The sequence below is a fragment of the Lycium ferocissimum genome, chromosome 9 (assembly GCF_029784015.1).
Source record: "Lycium ferocissimum isolate CSIRO_LF1 chromosome 9, AGI_CSIRO_Lferr_CH_V1, whole genome shotgun sequence".
In the NCBI taxonomy this organism is placed as follows: domain Eukaryota; kingdom Viridiplantae; phylum Streptophyta; class Magnoliopsida; order Solanales; family Solanaceae; genus Lycium; species Lycium ferocissimum.
The window spans coordinates 17,783,440-17,804,056 of NC_081350.1; the positions used below are offsets into that span (position 1 = coordinate 17,783,440).

Below are 20,617 nucleotides of genomic sequence, written 5' to 3' on the forward strand. Positions count from 1 at the left end.
TATACTGTACATCTTTTGCTGCTTCTTGATTTTACTAGTATAATTATAATACTCTCTCTGTTTCAATTTATGTGAACCTATTTTTCTTAGTTCGTGTCAAAATGAATAACTTCTTTCCTAATTTGAAAATAAATTCATTTTATGAAATGATTTACAGCCACGCAAATATTCAAGACTTATTTTGCGCCACAAATTTCAAAAGTCTTCATTCTTTCTTAAATGTCTTACCCAGTCAAATGGATTCACATAAATTGAAACAGGAGTATATAATAGAAATATAACTAGTAGGACCATGTCAAAGTGGGCTGGACTACTCAAGCTCCAAATTGTTTCCTACTTCACGTGTGGAGAATCCAAATCCAGTAAAGCCCAAATGGAAAATGATCCTCAAGACTCGTTCTTGATCACCCTTCCATTTGAACTCATCAATGATATCCTCCTAAGACTTCCTGCAAAAATCCTCTTGCGATTCAAGTCTGTCTCAAAATCTTGGCTTGATTTAATATCTAGCCCTCAATTTATCAACCCCCATCTCAGTTTATCAGCTGATAACAAGGATTACACCCACCACAGGCTTATCTCGAGTCTTTATGGACCTAACAAAAAAAATCTTAACGTCTGTTCAGTTAGGTCTTTACTGAATGAGTCTATCATGGAAGCATCTGATTTGGATTGTCCCCTGAAAGACAAATTTCAGATTGTGGGTTCGCTCAATGGGTTGATTTGTCTTAGGGTCGGGGTAGAACCATTTTTTATATGGAATCCATCTATAAAGAAGTTCAACAAAAGTTACTGCAGAAGCTGTAGAGAGGTATGGTCAGAAAGTGTATGGTTTTGGATATGATAAGCTTCATGATGATTATAAAATACTGCGGATGTATACAACTACTAGCAATGATCTTAAGGTTGAAATATATAGTTTAAAGAGTGACTCTTGGAAAATAGTTGATGATTTCCAGGCAGGGAGGAGACAATCTGGTTTGGCTAAGTTGGTCAATGGGAAGCTTCATTGGGTTAATTTTGATAGTCATCCTTGGGGTAATGAGGGCGACATCATTTCTTTTGGGGACATAATTTCTTTTGATTTGGCTGACGAGAAATGGGGAAAGTTGGAGAAGCCTTGCTATGGAAAAGGAGAATTTTGTGTGAAACTTGGAGTGTTGGGAAGTGATCTTTGCATGTTTAATGACTATGAGAACACTTTCGCCGATGTGTGGGTTATGAAGGAATATGGGGTCAAAGAGTCTTGGGCAAAAATATATACCATCAACTTTTCTCATGATATTTCTAAGTATAGTTGGACTCCTCTTTTTTGCAAGTCAAATAAAGGTGAAGTTCTGCTTGTTTTTGGATCAAGATTCATGATATACGGTCCAAAGGATGACTCCATCAGTTATCTAGAGCTCGCCAACTTTAAAGTCGGTGTTGATGTTGTGTCCTCTGTGTGAAAATGTGGGTGAAAGCATCGACCACTTGTTTTTCCTATGTGACGACTCAATTGCGGTATGGGGTAAGCTGCTAACTTGGCAAGGATATAACGGAAGCTGCAGGAGATGGACAAAAGATTTTGCATAGATGCTGTCAAGTGTCAAATACTAATGGTAGGACTGTTGCTCAAGAGATGTTCAGAATAGTCCTCTATTGCTGCATATACACCTTGTGGCAAGACAAGAACCAGGGAGTATTCCAACTTAAAAGTCGACCTCAGGATGTCTTAATCAGGAAGATCATACAGGATGCTGTTGTTCGTGCCAGTTTGAAGCCTAGATTAGCTAGAAGAGTTCAACAACTTGATTTTTTACCATTAGCTTTCTCTTTGTAGCTAACTGATGCAATAGTTTTAGTTGTTGCCTTTGATAACTGAAACTGGGGACTATGTCCCGGTTTTAAAATCTTTATGACTTGTACAGAATTTCTCAGTTGGTAAATAATACATTTAGTTACCAAAAAAGACTTATGAGAGTTCCACTTCAGTTGGTAGTGAAACTCAGCTTGTCTATTTGCTTAAACAAGTTAAACAATTCCTAATGAAAGTAATGTTTGCTACATGTTAAAATGCAGACTATGAGTCAGGACAACCCAGCATGTGGTGCTTCTAAATCAATCGTGCTTTTACTTGTCACGTATCAGTCGGGTGCTTTGTTAACTGATATGTACTAATGAGCTTTCAGAAATATAATTGTGCATGTTATTTTGTGAGCAGTAGTAACTGGTTGAGGTTTGAGGTCAAGGTTTGCCCTGGTAAAAGGTTGAACAAACTTCTCCTTCCCTTGAATGTCTGTTGTATGTAGTAGTGTCTGCTTGAGGTTGGTCTGAACTAGAAGTTATAATATTTTATTGAAGTGGAAGTTTCATTCCATTTGACATAGAAAAATAAATTAAGGGAAAAACGAGTGAAGGATATCCAGTAAACATAGCAAAAAGGAAGGGGGAAAATTGAGGCTCAACAGAAATTCAGCTTTTTCCGTGTTTGCATAATTCCATGAAACAAAAATTAGTCGCAAGAACAATTATTTGGTTTTACTGTGGTAAAATTGTTGCGCTTTCATATGATGGAGTGTTCTGGGGCAAAGGCGTCAGTAGCCAACGATGTCCAAGATGCCCAAGGATACAAGTTCCTTTCCACTAGTTCCGGTCCTTCACAGGAAGTTGATCAAGGTGTGTTCTCACAGAATGTTCAAAATGATTGCAATGCTATGGATGATTCAGTCAATGTGTTGATTTGTCTTAAACTCAATGTAAATGAATATTTGCTATGGAATCCATCTATCAGGAAGTTCAAGAATGTTACTGCAGAAGCTGTAGAAAGGTATGGTCAGAAAGTGTTTGGTTTTGGATATGATAAGCTTCATGATGATTATAAAATACGGCGGATGTATACTACTGCTAGCAATGATCTTAAGGTTGAAATATATAGTTTAAAGAGTGACTCTTGGAAAATAGTTGATGATTTCCAGGCTGGGAGGAGACAATCTGGTTTGGCTAAGTTGGTCAGTGGGAAGCTTCATTGGGTTAATTTTGATAGTCATCCTTGGGGTAATGAGGGGGACATCATTTCTTTTGGGGACATAATTTCTTTTGACTTGGCTGACGAGAAATGGGGAAAGTTGGAGAAGCCTTGCTATGGAAAAGGAGATTTTTGTGTGAAACTTGGAGTGTTGGGAAGTGATCTTTGCATGTTTAATGACTATGAGAACACTTTCGCCGATGTGTGGGTTATGAAGGAATATGGGGTCAAACAGTCTTGGGCAAAAATATATACCATCAACTTTTCTCATGATATTTCTAAGTGTTGTTAGACTCCTCTTTTTTGCAAGTCAAGTAAAGGTGAAGTTCTGCTTGTGTTTGGATTAAGATTCATGATATACAGTCCAAAGGATGACTCCATCAGGTATATAGAGCTCGCCAACTTTAAATTTTGTGTTGATGCGAACTTCTACGTTGAGAGCCTAGTTTGTCCTTTTGCAAACGAATCAAGGACACAACAGTGAAGGCTCCACACACTCAAGTGAATCACAATTTGTAGCTAATGACTTGTGAGAGTTCAGAAGTCATTCTATGTAACAATAGTGGAGCACCAAAGTAGAATTTCATTCTATACTTAGTTATTCTGGGCAGATTATACACAGAGGATATACTGATGAAATGAGGGCTGATCAGTGATATGTTGTGTTCTCTGTGTGAAAATGTGGGTGAAAGCATTGACCACTTGTTTTTCCTATGTGACGACTCAATTGCTGTATGGGGTAAGCTCCTAACTTGGCAGGGATATAACAGGAGCTGCAAGAGATGGACAAAAGAGCTTGCACAGATGCTGTCAAGTGTCAAATACCAATGGTAGGACTGTTGCTCAGGAGATGTCAGAATAGTCCTCTCTTGCTGCATATACACCTTGTGGCAAGAGAGGAACCAGTGTGTTCCAACTTAAAAGTCGACCTCAGGATGTCTTAATCAGGAAGATCATACAGGATACTGTTGTTCATGCCAGTTTGAAGCCTAGATTAGCTAGAAGAGTTCAAGAGCTTGATTTTTACCATTAGCTTTCTCTTTGTAGCTAACTGATGCAATAGTTTTAGTTGTTGCCTTTGATCACTGAAACTGGGGACTGTGTCCTGGTTTTAGAATCTTTATGACTTGTACAGAATTTCTCAGTTGGTAAATAATACATTTAGTTACCAAAAAAGACTTGTGAGAGTTACACTTCAGTTAGTAGTGAAACTGAGCTTGTCTATTTGCTTAAACAAGTTAAACAGTTCCTAATGAAAGCAATGTCTACATGTTAAAATGCAAACTATGAGTCAGGACAACCCAGCATGTAGTGCTTTTAAATCGACCGTGCTTTTACTTATCTTGTCACGTATCAGTGGGTGCTTTGTTAACTGATATGTACTAATGAGCTTTCAGAAATATAATTGTGTATGTTATTTTGTGAGCAGTAGTAACTGGTTGAGGTTTGAGGTCAAGGTTTGCCCTGGTAAAAAGTTGAACAAGCTTCTCCTTCCCTTGAATGTCTGTTTTATGTAGTAGTGTCTGCTTGAGGTTGGTCTGAACTAGAAGTTATAATATTTTCTTGAAGTGGAAGTTTCATTCCATTTGACATGGAAAAATAAATAAAGAGAAGAACGAGTGAAGGGTATCCAGTAAACATAGCAAAAAGGAAGGGGAAAAATTGAGGCTCAACAGAAATCCATCTTTTTCCGTATTTGCATAATTCCATGAAACAAAAATTAGTCGCAAGAACAGTTATTTGGTTTTACCGTGGTAAAATTGTTGCGCTTGCATATGATGGAGTGTTCAGGGGCAAAGGCATCAGTAGCCAATGATGTCCAAGATGCCCAAGGATACAAGTTTCTTTCCACTAGTTTCGGTCCTTCACAGGAAGTTGATCAAGGCTTGTTCTTACAGAATGTTGAAAATGATTGCAATGCTATGGATGTGAACCAAATTCATTTGCAACTAGATGGGAAAAGCACTCCTGTTGAATTGGCTTCTTCGAAAGAGTTTGTTCCATCTCCATCTGACAATCAAAGCATTTTGGTCTCCTTGTCATCCCGATGTGTTCGGAAAGGAACTGTCTCTGAAAGATCTCATCTCTTTCGGATTAAATACTATGGGAACTTCGATAAGCCATTGGGTCGTTTTCTACGAGACCATTTGTTTGATCAAGTAAACTCTCCCCTCCCTTTGCTTATGCTAGAAACATTATGATACGGTTAAGGTGACTGAAAGGATCTTCACTTTTTTTTCTTTCAATATGTATTCTCAGAGTTACAGGTGCTGTTCATGTGATATGCCTTCAGAAGCTCATGTTCAGTGTTATACTCACGGATAGGGTACTCTTAAACTATTTCTGTTAAGAAGCTGCTGGATATTCTCTTTCCTAGTGAAAAGGAAGGAAAAATATGGATGTGGCTCAGGTGCCTTTTGTCCACGTGATAATAAGGGCTTTCCTCCGGCAACTTGAAGAGTAGTGATGTCTGATGCTGCTTGGGGCTTGTCCTTTGGGAGGTTTCTAAAACATATTTTTTCAAACCATGCAGCTGCAAGTAGGGTGGCAAGCTGTGGTCATTCGTTACATAGAGACTGTCTTCTGTTTTATGGGCATGATCTTACTCTCTTGGTAGTGTGGAACGTTTTACATAGGAGCATTGCAAGTGTTTGCTCTCCTTCTTGGTCATACATGATATTCAATATGTTGGCATGATTTTCTAGTGTTGCCAAGCTATGATGATATCTGACTGAAAACATTGCTGCCTTTAGTTGAGTATATTTTGCAATACTCATTTTGGAACTTTTACAGCTTCGGGAAGATGGTCACTTGCTTTCACAATGCATCCATTGATGTTCAGTCAGTATGCCTTCCTCCCTCAAAACTGGATTTCGTTGCCTTCCTCACTCAGTATGTGTTGTCATTTGGAGTCGAGAGCTGTGGTACGATAATAACTTATTCTCCACATTATGAATTGATCTATGGGATCTTAGGTGGCCAAAAAAGCATAGTTGCATTTGCGAAGATAACTTTCAAGAAGCCTCACATATTGCTTCTTGATGAGCCATCAGATCACTTGGTAAGCTATATTTTACCTGTTTTCGTTTCTTATTAACCATCTTCTTTTGTACATATGTGATTGTGATTCTTTTCATTCGTTCTGGACATATTTTGTTTGTACTAAAAAGTGGAAGCTTTCAGCCTTCGATATGGCACACAAACAGGCCATATTCGCAGCTAGTGTGTGGGTTTTAGGAAGGATGCTTAGTCTCATTGTTTTTTTCTTGCATTTCATTTCACCTCAACAGCTAAAGCAAATGATTCATTAGTAGTCAGTATGATGTTTATCCAAAGCTTTTGCAGATGTAATTGCATTATCTGCTCTCGACATTTTGTTCTAGTGGGAACTTATTCTTGCTTGATTTTGGTAGATTAGCGATATATGCAAACTTTTAATTTGAGCTCTATGTAGGATCTGGACGCTGTGGAGGCCCTGATACAAGGTCTTGTCTTGTTCCAAGGAGGCGTACTGATGGTACTATGAAACTTCTGTCAATGTTCTTGGCTAAATGGAAACATAACGGTATTTTGTTTTTGCTGATCTTTAATGCTGCTGCTACGTGTTATCTACATTTAACATCAGGTAGTGTTGATCAACTCTGGACCGTCTCTGTGGGCAGGGTGACCCCTTTCGACGGGACATTCCATGATTACAAGAAACTACTGCAATTATCATAAACAGTTATAACAAAGGTTGATTATTTCTGAAGTGGACGCACTATTATTAGTTACTTCATGGCCTAGGACCCCTACTGTATATGCATGAAAATGACAATTTAACAGTAGGCAACAGATGGAGGCAGAAAAGCAGCGATGCATTTAAGTTTTTCACACAATCTTCATTTTGTCGTTTTGATAGAAGTGATCATAGTTGTCATTTGTCCATGTGAATGTTTTAATCGTTTTATTTTTCCTTTTATAAAACCAAAGACATTTGTCATGATTTGATCTTGTGTATTTATCGATTAAAACGTGTCATGATTAATTAAAATGCCTACATGACATGGCAATTAAGGGGTTTTATGGAAAACATATATGTGAATTTACTAAGTAATTCCATCAATTTTAAGTGATTATTTATTAGGAACAACTATGGGCACTCAAAGTTAGGATATCATCTCGTTAATAAAAACTTTATTTCTATTTCTTTTTTTAAAATTTTCAAAATTATAAAAGGACGAGTGCTCCTTGTCTGTTGCTTTCTAGTTTTTGCATTTGTTTGTATGTGATGCACTTCGCTGCAAAGAAAAAAAGAGGTAAACACTCATCCGCATTGGGTGTTTACATTAATTCAATGCAATTTACTATAGTTAAGTGATTTAATAAAGTGAAAACATACATTAATGAACCATGATTAAGTGATAGGTGTTCAACACGTGTCATGCATTTATTGATTTGGTGTAAATACGTGGTGCGCGCGGATAAACTTTTACAAAAAAGTGAATGTAATGCCAAAGTTTGTGAAAGATTGGAATTGTCCAACCTTCATTACGGAGAAAAAGATCTGTGATGACCACTTACAATTTGAATAGAAGAAAATGTGATTTTCTATTTCATGTGCCTTATTTATCGATCTCATGTGTTATTTTTAGTGATCTCTTGTAAAAAGAAGTATATAACTAAAATAACATTTGTAAGGAACATTAATACCAAATTTCTGGAGGTAGGATTGCATGTCTCTCTCTATCATGTAATATTTTCTTTCGTCGAGTTGAAAAATAACAAAAATGGTCCCTTATGTTTGATGAGTTAAAATCGTACTTTGAATGTATTAAGGAGTAGTTTTCTCCTTCAAGTTTGTTAAAAATGAGCATTTTTTATTTGCGTCAAATATTTAATAAATTGTATACCTGCTAAATTTAATGAGAATTATGAAGAAGATAATGTGAAATACCGAAGTTTTACGTCTACTCTCCGAAAGTGCCATACCAAACACTATAGTAGACACTACAAGTAAACCAAAATGATAGAAATTTCACCGAAAAATATACAAGAGACCAAAAATAATTCCAAACACGAGGTTCCATTAAATTTATGCCGTTTTCTCTCGTTGAGTGGTGTAAAATAGTTCCTTAAAGATAAGAGACATTTATGTCATTTTCTCTCGTTGAGCTATTAATTACTCATTGTATGTGGCACATTCCATTATTAATTTGTACAAAAAATAATAATACCTTGGAAGAAATTTAACGCTTGTCTTCCTTATAGTCACACAAATATTTAATATGATTTTTTTTTAGAACATAAATTTTAAAAGTCTTATTTGTTTTTTAAATTCTGCGGTATAAATTCGGACAGATGTATACTAAAATAACTCATTCAAAGGGGACTTTTTAAAAAAAAAAAAAATATTACGCTAAATACCCTTATAACATGAGTCAAATGCAGTATTTCAAAATCAAGCACTTACACCTTTATACTATAGAAATCTGCACAAATGTTTTAGCTTGAATAATATTACTTTTACTAGGTCGTTAAGTGTTTATTTTGTAACTAACTGTATTAAATATATATAATTATTAAAAACTATTACAAGTGAAAAGTTCATTATATAACTATGTGAAGAAATTTAAGGGCCTGTTTGGAAAGCCACCCATGTAATTGGAATTGGGTGTAATTGGGTGTAATTACACTATCTGGCATGTTTGTCAAGCCAAGTAATTACATTCTTAAGAACAAACTGAAAATCTATTTATACCCTTGATTTTAAAAAGATGAATATTTTCTGAGACATGCATTTTTCATACCTCTTAAATACGTAGTAAATGACTATATGTTAATTCTCTCTATATCAATTTATATGACACTTTGTTTTTTGAGATTCAAACTTTTAAATTTTAAAATAAAATTTACATATTTGAATAAATAATGCAAAAAGTAAAGTTACAATAACTAATAATTCAAAATATTTATAAGACATGAAAAAATTATGGTCGATAAATAATTCATTTGACTCTAGAAATCGAGCACCGTCATATAAATTGAGATGAAAAAAGTAATAATATACACTAATTAAATATCTACTCTTTAAATATGAAAGCTATTTACATTTTTTCTAATTTAATTTTGTTGTGTTTATTGTTCTATTTTAAATTATCTTAAATCTGGCTTCGGTAGAAGAACGTTATTTTGTGTACGATTTAAGAAATTAATATATTATTATATTTGTATAATTGTTTGTTTTAATAATATAAAAGGGTATAAATTTTTAGGATGTATCAGGTACACACTATACTTGCCATTAGGGGTGGGCGTTCGGTTTTATCAAACTTTGGTTTCGCTATTTCGGGTTCGGTTTTTTAAAGGTGGACACCGAACACCGAACTAAACTAGTTCGGTTCGGTTTTTTCGGTTTCGGTTTTTTAAAGTTCGGTTCGGTTCGGTTCGGTTTCGGTTTTTTCAATTCGGTTTTTTTTATATGATATTAAAAGCGATTCCGTTGACACTAATTCATATTCTCAAAAGCAATAAAACATAAAACTGATAAATTGAAATCAAAATCAAACAAACAGAATATACAAGAATAGAAAACTATAACCACGATATAGGATTCTTTTAGGTGTTATATACATACCGTAAGAATAATTAAGAAAACACATAAAGAACATACATTAATCCTAAAGACACATCCTAGTTGCCTTCCTTAACATATTTGATTTTCTCAACTGAAGTAGAAAATTAGGGATACAAATGTAAAAGAGGGCTTGTTACAATTGGGTTTTTTTGGCTTTAAACTTAATGGGCTTGAACTATTTTAATTTTTTTGGATAATGTATTAAATTTCGGTGTGTGTTCGATTTTTTAGTTCGGTTTTATCAAACTTCGGTTCGGCTATTTCAGTTTTAATTTTTTGAAGGTGAACACCAAACACCGAACCAAACTATTTCTTCGGTTCAATTTGTTGAAGTTTCAATTCATTCGGTTGGATTTTTCGATTTTCCGTATGCCCAGCCCTGCTTGCCATACCCCCCAACTCGTGAAAAAAGGAACTCCAAATATAGTGCTGTCCCTCTGGAACAATGTGGAGGAGAGTGTTTTCATGGCAGCTCCAACATAGAGTCCCCAAATGGGGCGTTATTACTTCTCGATCTCTCAACTCTTCAGCTTCTCCATCCGCTACGACGTCGTTTCAGCAACCCACTACCCTCTTCTCCGACCCCGGTCGGTAATAATCCCCCTCATCTTTACATTTATAATAATTTGAATTTAGATTTAAAATCTAATTGACCTTTGATTGAGCACAGAGTTATTATCGAAGAGAGTTGAAGATTTTATGCCAATTGCTACTGGCCATGAGCGTGAAGAACTTGAGGCTCAACTTCAGGTATTAGGACTAATCATGTTCATGCCTCGTTTCGTTTGGATTTTACCTGCTTCTATCTCTACTATTTGGTTTGGATTCTGAATATAATTTTGGTTATTGTATAATGTAAACTTAATCATCAGCTTTAGAAGCCTATACTCATTTTTTAGTAAACGTGAAATTTATATACGGTAAAAGAAGATTGGTTTTGATTAAGGAAGTGGTTTAATGGAAAATACTGATTAAGCGTGGTGGATAGCTCCATACCTCAAACAGGCCCTATAATCACAACCAACAACATAGCCGGTGTAATCCCACAAAGTGGAGTTTAGGGAGAGTAGGATGTACGCAGACCTTACCCCTACCTTTTTGTGGGGTAGAGAGCCTGTTTCTGATAAACCCTGTCTCAAAAGAAAAGAAAAATCCCAAGCAGGATAGAAAGGAAAATAACGACAACAAAATAGCAAGATAAACAAAGCACTCAAATTAACATGTACCGGTAAAATTGGGGAATAAAATAGTATATACTAGGTAAGACTACTAAATAAGGAGTAATTGAGAAGAGGGGACTAGCTCTTGGCTCTCCCTCAAAAAAGTAATACAATACATTGCTACTTACTACCCTTTTATCCTAATACTCGACCTCCAAACCTTCCTATCTAGGGTCATGTCCTCAGTAAATTGAAGATGCGTCATGCCATGTCTGATCACCTCCCCCAATTCTTTTTTTGGCCTACCTCTACCTCTCCGAAAACCTGCAACTGCCAAACTCTCAGACCTCTTTACATGTGCCTCCGCACAACTCCTCTTCACGTGCCCGTACCACCTCAGCTTTGCTTCCCTCATCTTGTCCGCCACGGAGGCATCTCCCACATTGTTATGTATAACTTCGTTCCTAATTCCGTCTCTCCTCGTATGCCCGCACATCCATCTAACACATCCTCATCTCCGCTGCCTCCATCTTCTGAATGTGTGCGCTCTTGAACAGTGTAGATCTAACCACCACTCTGAGAACTTACCTTTAAGCCTTGGTGACACATTCTTATCACACAGTCACCCCGACTCCAGCCTCCATTTACTTCCTCTCTTGGCTATGATCAATCTTCACTTCCACCTCTGTTTCATTCGTTATGTGACTGAACTTGTACTCCAAGTACTCAGTTTTAGTTCGGCTTAACTTGAAACCTTTTAGATTCTAGCGTCGGTCTCCAAACTTCTAGCCTGTCGTTAACTCCACCGTGCGTCTCGTCAATCAATACTATGGCATCTGCGCATAACCTACACCACGACACATCCCTTGAATATGTTGCATTTATTCGTCCATCACTACAACAAATAGAAATGGGCTAAGGGCTGATCCCTGGTGCAACCCCCTCATGATCGGGAAGTGTTATGTGTCACCAACCACTGTCCTTACTCAGCTCCTGGCTTCATCATACATGTCCTTAATTGCCCTAATGTACGCCACAGGTGCTCCTCGAGACTCCAAGCACCTCCATAGAACCGTCCTAGGAACATTATCATATGCCGTTTCTAGGTCGATGAACACTATGTGTAAGTCCTCTTCCTATCCCGATATAGCTCCAACAATCTCCTTTCATGATGAATGGCTTCTGTAGTTGACCGCCCGGCCCCAGCATGAATCCAAATTGGTTCTTAGAGATAGGCACACCCCTCCTCACCCTTACCGCGACCACCCTCTCCCACACTTTCGTAGGTGGCTTAGTAACTTGATATCCTTATAGTTGTTGCAATTTGAATAACACCCTTGTTTTTCTCCAACAAAATCATCGTACTCCATCTCCACTCCTCTGGCATTCTAGGCGTCCTAAAGATGACATTAAACAACCCAATTAGCTACTCCGAACCTACTTCACCTGCATTATTCTAGTTAAGCACTTCTATTATTTTGATAGAACTGATGAGTCTTTTAATCAGTTATTGAGTATTCAAATTTTACTAATTTATCTAATGATGATTTGCCTGGTTGCGTTTTGAATTCAGGGTAGAAACATTTTGGAGTTGAATTATCCAATTGGCCCATTTGGTACCAAGGTTAGTATTTGATCGACCTTCATCTTACATCTTTCATACGTTGGAGATTGTTTTTTGTGGTGTTCTGGAGGGTTAAGATTAAGAAATACAAGGAATGAATGTTTCTTAAAGTTGATTAATGATGTACACGACTATATTGTAGGTTACTCGTACGAGATTATTTAGTATTTGTCTTATGACCCGGGTAAGTTTGAGAATGGACCAATTAGGTGTTGGTTAGTCTAGACTAAGTAACCCGATTTAGTTGTAACCTCTTGATTTCAAGGGGAATACTAGCCTGATTTGCTGAGTCACATAGAAAATTCCTTTGGAGCCATTCCAATTTACACTGTGACACTGGCTAGTGCTTGAAGCAATGCCATAAAGTACATAGGATGCTCAACGAAGTGCTTCTATTTAATACTTCCTTCCTTTTTCTACTTCTATGTCTCTTGGTATTTCGCTAGCCTCTTCTTAACTTTTTTAATCACTGGGCTCCATACTACTTCCTTCTTAGTGGTTGGGAGTGACTAAGGCTAAACTAACAAAAGTAGTTGGAAGAGCTCCAACCCTACAATTGAGCACATGTGCTAAACTATTAGGAATCATTTGGTTGCCTGAAATAGGGAAGCTAATTCCCCTCATTGAATTCAACACAACTCTTGTACTTTGTTAGGTTCAGTGTTGTCAAAGGCGCACTTAAGCCCTGAAGCGAGGCTCAAGCCATGTTGAGCGCTTCGCCTCGCTTTATGTGCGCTTCAGTGTCATCATCAAGGCTCTAAGACATACTTTTCCTTGCCAATGAGCCTCCCTTGAAGGGGTGACACTAGATAATTCATATTTTACTTTATCGTAATATTTTTACAATTCCTTTGTCCATATATTTGTTATTATTAGTCTTGGACTAAACATATATAGATTTGTATTTTGCACCATTGCGCCTTTTTTCATTAAAGCCCACGCTTTATTTGTGCTTCGTGCTTAAAGCCCCAGCTGACCATAGAGCTTTTTTGCGCTTTTCGCTTTTGATAACCTTTGTTTAGGTTGCAATTTTCCCTCGTTTTTTTTTTTTTTAAAAAAAAAATGATGATGATAATAATAATAATAATAATAATAATAATAATAATTATACCCACATAAATTATGCAAGAATCTACACATTATTTTATGCTTAGTAAAATGTGGAATAAGAATACGTGTATTAGTAACTCGGGAATTAAAACTATTAAAATGACAAAAGACCTTCTCTCCTCAAGACTCATACGTATATATTTTTAAAGAGTAAAAAAAGTTCAGAACTCTCTGAATTAGAAAGACAAAGACCTTCTGTAGCTCTAGTTTGGTGTTTAATGCTCCATTGATCAGTGCTAGACTGAGATTTCATCTGGTATGGGCATTGATGTCCATCTTTGGATGGGGTTTGTTTTATTATCAAAACTTAGTGACAAATGTATTTGAGAATGGCTATAAAATAACTAATTAAATTCCACCTAAATAGTTTGAAAGTAACTACAGTTTTCAAACAAAAGAAAAGCTAAAGAAGGTCACGGGTATGAATAGTAGGCAAAATTAAAAAAATAAAAATAAAAACTTATACTTTAAGTTATCCAATGTATACTTACTTTTAATACAACAAACCAAACATCCAACAAGAAATATAATAATCCTTGCATTATTAATCCCTGTATTACAAATCCCTTCGTAACTAATCCCTGCATATCTTATCCCTGCACAACTAACCCCCGCATAACTAATCCTTCCACAACTGCTCTTCTAAACGACCCCTTAATACCACTTCACCCACCAGAATGATCTCACACTTCCTGAGGTTGATCTTGAGGCCTACACTGCTTGGATTCAAATAAGAACCCACCTAAGATAATCAAATTGGTAAATTTCTGTGTCACAAAAAAACTAAAGCGTCGTCATCAAACAAGAGATAGTGAAATCCTCATTGTACAATTCTGGCGCTGCAGAGAAGCCCCTCAAGTAACACCCCTCTCACAGTTCTATTCGTCTTTATATACAACACTTCTATTACCGGGATGAATAGCATGAAAGATTACCGGCCCCCTTTTTCCAAGCCCCTCGAGTTGCTAAAGAAACCCCGTGAGCTTTATTTTTGTGTGGCCAGTGGTTTAAGTTTGCATATCAACAGTTAGAACTTGCTACAATTGTTCGTTGGTCTCCTTTTTCTCTGAAACACCAGAACTAGCTGTAACTGTTACATTTTCTGTGAACCTTAATCAGTTCAGCCTCTGCAAGTCAGGTTCACCTCCAAGAATTAACTGTTAATACAAAAAATGAAGGAAAAAAGAAGCTTTGTAATGACTTTGATGGTGATTGACTTAGGATGGCTACTGCCTCAGTTCCGTCACTATAATATTTTTTTTGATATCGGTAACGACTTGTATTCACAGTAAAATTCAGCTTCAACTGAAGCTGAATTGTAATCTTTACAGCAAAAGTATAAGGAGCACCCAACAAAAACTTACACTTGTCCTATTAAATCTACCAGGTCTCCTATCTCCCCCCACAAATTTTGTTTACACCAAAAATAGAAGAGATTTAGACAATTCATCCTAATTTTCTGGATAGAGCTACTAGTGCCCTAAAAAATTCTAGCGTTCCTTTCCTTTCATATTGTCCACCAAACACAAGCTTGGATGATCTGCCACCAATCTTCTTCTCCACCTCTCTTCCCTACACTCTTCCAGCATCTAAGAAGCTCAACAGTAGTATTAGGCATAGTCCAATTGATACCAAGGATACAAAAGAGCATGTTCCACAGATTTGTAGTTGTCTTGCAGTGTAAGAAAAGGTGCTTATTGGTTTCACCATCTTGGCCACATAAGAAACATCTTGAACAAATCTGAAAACCTCTTCTTTGTTGTTTCTCGTGGGTCAGGCATGCCCTCCTCGCAACCAACCAAACAAAACAAGAGACCTTGAAAGGGATTTTTACTTTCCAACTGAGCTTCCAGGGCCAAATCTCCATCAGGGTGGTACTATGGTTGAGGTTCCAGTAAACAGACTTAACAGAGAAAGTTCCTTTGTTATTCAATTTCCATCTTAGTCTGTCAGGATAAGCTGAAGTTCCTCCAAAAGAGGCTAAGAGTTGGAGCATATTGGTTAAGCTTTCAATTTACCAATCATTAAGAGCTCTTCTGAAAATAAGATCCCATCCTTGAGGGCTCCAAACTTGACTGATTTGTGCTTGGGTTTGGAGGCTTATAGAGTATAAGTCAAGGAAAGTCGATTGAAGGTTGTTATTGCCAATCCACTGATCTGCCCAAAAAGTAGTTTTTCTGCCATCGCCAACTATGATATTTACATTAGCCCAGAATTCATTCCAGTGGAACCTAATGGATTTCCATACACTAGTACCATAAGGGCCATTAACTTCTTTAGTAATCCATTGATCTAGCATCCCATATTTCTGGGAAATGAATCTTTTCCATAAAGCATTGTCCTCTGAATTGAATCTCCATAGCCATTTCTGCAACAAACTTTTGTTGTGCAACCCCAAGTTCTTAATGCCCAGCCCACTCTCCTTCTTGTTCAAAATGATTGAGTCCCATTTGACCAGGTTCTTGCATCTCCTTTCATCATCAACTTTATTACCTTGCCAAAGAAAGTCTCGTCTCAGTTTGTCAATCTTTTTCTCTACTCCTCAGGGGAGTGGGAAGAGAGACATCATGTATGTAGGGATTGCATCCAAGACAGAATTAATGAGTGTAACTCTGCCACCCAAAGAGAGGTATTGGGTTTATTGTTTATGGTATCTAGAAAAGTTTGAGGACAACAATAATTCAAGGTAGATACCTAATCTCGCACCCAAGGTTGTGACCTAGTGGTCAATGTAGATGCACACCTTGAAGACCGGGCTGCAGATCCAGTAGAGAAGAAAATACTAAGTGGTTTCTTCCCATTTGCCTAAGCCTTGATAGACAGAGTAACGCCGTACCTGTGTTGATGAGAGGTACCAAGTACCAGATAGAACAGTCGAGTTGCTGACCCAAACAATACACTCATCAAAGAAAGTATCTTGGTCTCTTTTCTTTTAGCAAAAGGATAAATATTTCATTAAGGGGCGTTTGGTTCACATACTAGTTATACGAGAATTATAATGCAGAGATTATTTATGCGAGATTAATAACAAAGGGATTGTTATGCAATGGTTACTAATGAGGAGTTTGTTATACATGAATTACTAACTTTGAAAGACCATTTTTGTCTTTAAATGGTTTATTCCCCACATTTCTAGTACATGTATTTTTTGTTCCACATTCTATTGCGCATAAAATATAACATAGATTCCCACATAACCTAATGCCAAATATTATCTAATACTGTCGACCAACATATGCAACGATAGATTTTTCCCCCGTACGTGGCGAACCAAACATTGCATTATCTTGTGTGGGATTTATGGTGAGATTAGTTATTCCAAACGATCAGCCAAATGAGCCCAAAAAGAAAAGCACTCAGGAGGTGCATATTACAAAAATGCTTACAAAATCAATCAGATGATTAAAACAGTATTATTAACACCACCAAAATTCAACCAAACGGACAAAAAGTACAAGCAATTGTAGTTCAGCTGATGCACTTTGGTTATATCTCCGTCAAAGCATCTTCTGCTCCGCTCGTTCCATAGCATTCAATACTGTTAGAGGGGTAGAGTCCATATTCTTCTAATTGGCTTTTGAGTCTTTCTTCCTCACCAGCTGCAAAAAACCTTCTTTGTGTTCTCCGGAAAGATTCATTGGATAGTGGACAGATTCTACAACTCCCTAGCTACCGGCTACCGTACAATGTATATGTAAGTGATTCACTGGTTCTGTATCCTTTTCACACAAATAGATCTACTGCAAATGACAAAACCTCTTTTGGCTAGATTATTAGGCTCTCAATCTTTTATTTCATGTAACTAACTTCCTCGAACATCGCAACTTCACAAGTGTACAACTGGAATCTAGTATAATAACTGCCTAAATACTTAACTACCTTTTTTTCAAAGTCGTATTAAGGAGCACAACTTTCGAGCTTTACTCAGTAGCAGCATGCTGTAAGTACATTCTCTATCCAGGAAATAATAACTCAACCAATGTGCCTTTGGTTTGCAGGAAGCACCTGCAATTGTTAAGTCTGTCTATGACAAAAGGATAGTTGGATGCCCTGGTGGTGAAGGAGGTCAGTTAGCTTTGCGTTTCTCATTTTGGTGTCTTTGGATAAGGGGGACCTTTGAGCCTTCTTGTTCTCTTTCCCCTCTCATTTCTTCTGCATACAAACATAAATGTACTGGAGAAACCTCATTTTGCTGAATCTGCTATGGCCTTTTTTGTTTTACAGAAGACGAACATGATGTGGTCTGGTTTTGGTTGGAGAAAGGGAAGCCTCATGAGTGCCCCGTGTGTTCTCAATGCTTCAAGGTAGGTCAGAGGTCACCTTACTACATTCTGCAGATGCAGGCATCCTTCTGAAGTGTTCAAGAAACATTTTACTGATATTGGATTTGTCTGAAATGTTCTTACACAAATTAACTACTTAATTTGATATCTGCAGCTAGATGTTGTTGGGCCTGGAGGACCTCCTGATGGGCATGGAGATGACCATTAAGTTGAGTTATGGGGTTTGCCATCAGAATAAGCTCATTTGAGGATGAGAAGAATATTAACGGGTGGAGAAACAATTGTTTCATACTTCATGAAGAGGTTGACCTTGAAACTTTAGCTGGAGCATTTTACATTTAGATTGATTTTTTGCTTCAATGGACTAGTCATACCAGAGGCTGGGTTTTCTTTTAACCCTTCCCGAATTATTCTTGAATAATGATTGTCTATTTTTTATGCCAACTTCAAATGTTCATTTTTTGTAAGATCAAATATTTTATTAGCTCATACTACTGCAGTACCTTCTTTATTTGCATTTGATTATATGTTTTGTTTCAAGGTTATGATAATCATTTCCATTTCATCACTGTAATGTTGTTGCTTTAATTCTCAACTGAGGAACACGTAAGTGAAATAGGTTAAATTGCCAACTATGAGGCTCTTCTTGATATTTATATCTGTGTGGTATTTTAATGCTCGTTTTGTTAAATGAACAGCTTTTGCTGTTCTGGGCCATAGCAACTGATTTAAAGAGGGTAAAAATGTCAAAGCAGGTCTTTGATCCTTTTAAGTATATCGCAAGATGTGTCTGCTCAATTTTTCTTTATAGAAACTTAGTATTTGGTGAGGAGTAATTTTTTTTTTAATCACCTTACCCTGGTATCGTTATTAAGTAGCACAACACTATGGATCCAAGAGTAGTTTACTGCTCACTCAATGGCCAATGCATCATCAAACCTTAGGATTGAGGTTGGTATATTGGTGATTCATTTACTGACATCCTTGTTAGAATTATCAGTTGGCCTTTTGTCGTTGGATTGGTGTGTTATGAATTATCAGTTGGCCTATTGTCCTTGGATTGGTGTGTCTTGTGATATTCAGACTACATATTCTGTTGCTGACTATTTCTTCTGATTAAATTAACTATGTTATCATCGAAGTCCATATACTAGAGAATTGCCATCGATGTATTAGCAGTGACTAATGATTGTATTGGCTGGTTGTGCGAAGGAACTTTGTTAAATATCCTGTAGGTTGAGAATCCAAAGATTGGAGGCCGTCCGAAATTGTCATTATATAGTTAAATTGAAGGCCTGATGTCCCTTAGGGGTCCACAAAGGAGTTGAATCGTCTGACAGCAAGAACAATAACAACAAACCCAGTGTAATCCCACAAGTGGGGTCTGGGGAGGATGGCGTGTAGGCACACCTTCCCCCTATGTTGAGAAGGTTGAGAGATTGTTTCCGATAGACCATCAGTGAGTTGAATCATCTGAAAAAAGAAGAAAAAATGGCAAGAGCACGGGGGACAATTGCTGAATGCCTTTCTGAATTGCAGTCTGAATCCCATGAGAATCAGCAGAAAGCTCTGCTAACCTTGGTTTCAATCACAAAGGTGAGCCCTCAAAACCGGAACTTGTTAGCGCAAGCACAAGGTGCCGTTTCTACCTTGTTGAGCCTATCATCTATGTCTTCGTCATCAACTACTACACAACTTCTCGCGCTCTCCATTCTCTTCAACCTCTCGCTCAATCCTAATCTCAAGCAGTCTCTATCAGACATGGACAAAATCCTGTTTCTCAACTCAGTTATCCTATCTTCAACTTCAGCTGAACCAAGTAGGATAGCAGCTTCACTTCTCTGCAGTTTGGCAATGCTAGATAAGAACAAAGCAAAATTCGGGGTGGCTGGAACCGTTGAGGTTCTCATAAAGGCTATATCGAGACCACGAGGCCCTGCTTCCCATCACTTCCTGAGCACATTGGCTGAACTGGTGCAGTTTCACGGGAATTGCACGGTGGCTGTCCGAGCAGGGGCAGTTCCGGTGCTGATCAAGTTAGTTGAAAATTCTGATTGTGAGGATCTTGCTGGAACATCATTGGCAATCCTCAGCTTGCTTGCAAGGTTTGAAGAGGGACTAACTGCTTTGAAAGAGACAGACCAAATTGTGCCATTAATGATGCAAATTTTGAAGGGAAAATGCATGTTGAGTAAAGAGGGAGCTGCTGATATTCTACTCCGTTTATTCGACGAAAGTGAGAGATGCATAAGTGATGTCCTGAGGGTGCCTGAGTTTTCATCTGTGCTAGCTGATCTTTCTGTTAGAGGGTCGGTGAGAGCGCGAGAGAAGGCTAGCTTACTCATGAAGAAGCTAATGGAAGCTAACATGGATATTGTTTATGGCGATATTGGCAATAAAACGGCAACATATTTGCAATGGTAGTCCGACATAAAGTCCGTAGATGCAGATTCAGGATCTAAATTTTGACGAGTTCAATATTTATGTTCTCACCGATGAATTTATTGCACCTTTGGAATTATTGGATCAAAACTTAAAACTTAGTATTCTTTGAAATTTCGATGGTTTTTTACATATATATGTTCCGCGGAAAAGTATATTCGGTTCAGTTGAATTTGTTAGAACCACATTGCATCCGCCCCGGTGAAAAGGAGATTGAGTCCCTACGACTTCCAAAATGGATAGGAGTAGCTAGAAGGAAACAATTGACCAAATAAAAGAACTACGATGCTATTCTAGTTGTTCTAAAGCTTAAGATATGTTTTGCATGTTGGATGTTGTGTGAGTTACTTCATATGTTCTTGTACACTTTTGTCC

General features: G+C 37.3%; 4 protein-coding genes across 6 annotated transcripts; all 4 read left to right on the plus strand.

Annotated features, from left to right (window-relative positions):
- The first annotated feature begins 292 nt into the window (after positions 1-292).
- LOC132031629 (F-box/kelch-repeat protein At3g06240-like) lies at positions 293-1,448 on the plus strand. The gene is made up of 2 exons (XM_059421593.1): positions 293-704; positions 799-1,448. Exons 1-2 carry the CDS (start codon positions 293-295, stop codon positions 1,446-1,448), a joined length of 1,062 nt encoding a protein of 353 aa, XP_059277576.1.
- A 4,254-nt stretch (positions 1,449-5,702) lies between these two features.
- On the plus strand, positions 5,703-7,086 carry LOC132069262 (uncharacterized). The gene is made up of 3 exons (XM_059462668.1): positions 5,703-6,068; positions 6,462-6,524; positions 6,633-7,086. Exons 1-3 carry the CDS (start codon positions 5,811-5,813, stop codon positions 6,672-6,674), a joined length of 363 nt encoding a protein of 120 aa, XP_059318651.1. The 5' UTR covers positions 5,703-5,810; the 3' UTR covers positions 6,675-7,086.
- A 2,930-nt stretch (positions 7,087-10,016) lies between these two features.
- On the plus strand, positions 10,017-18,289 carry LOC132029761 (cytochrome c oxidase subunit 5b-2, mitochondrial-like). Of its 3 annotated transcripts, none has more exons than XM_059419110.1 (6): positions 10,017-10,210; positions 10,294-10,373; positions 12,357-12,407; positions 17,516-17,582; positions 17,742-17,825; positions 17,955-18,289. In XM_059419110.1, the coding sequence occupies exons 1-6, from the start codon at positions 10,069-10,071 to the stop codon at positions 17,984-17,986; spliced, it is 456 nt and encodes a 151-aa protein (XP_059275093.1). In that variant the 5' UTR covers positions 10,017-10,068; the 3' UTR covers positions 17,987-18,289. The 3 variants fall into 3 exon arrangements, with proteins under 3 accessions (XP_059275093.1, XP_059275092.1, XP_059275094.1); XM_059419109.1 differs by having other exon boundaries at positions 17,742-17,821; XM_059419111.1 differs by having other exon boundaries at positions 10,074-10,211; positions 10,243-10,373; positions 17,742-17,821.
- Positions 18,290-19,291: 1,002 nt separating this feature from the next.
- On the plus strand, positions 19,292-20,224 carry LOC132031630 (U-box domain-containing protein 12-like). Its single transcript, XM_059421594.1, has one exon. It carries the CDS (start codon positions 19,292-19,294, stop codon positions 20,222-20,224), a length of 933 nt encoding a protein of 310 aa, XP_059277577.1.
- Positions 20,225-20,617: the final 393 nt, after the last annotated feature.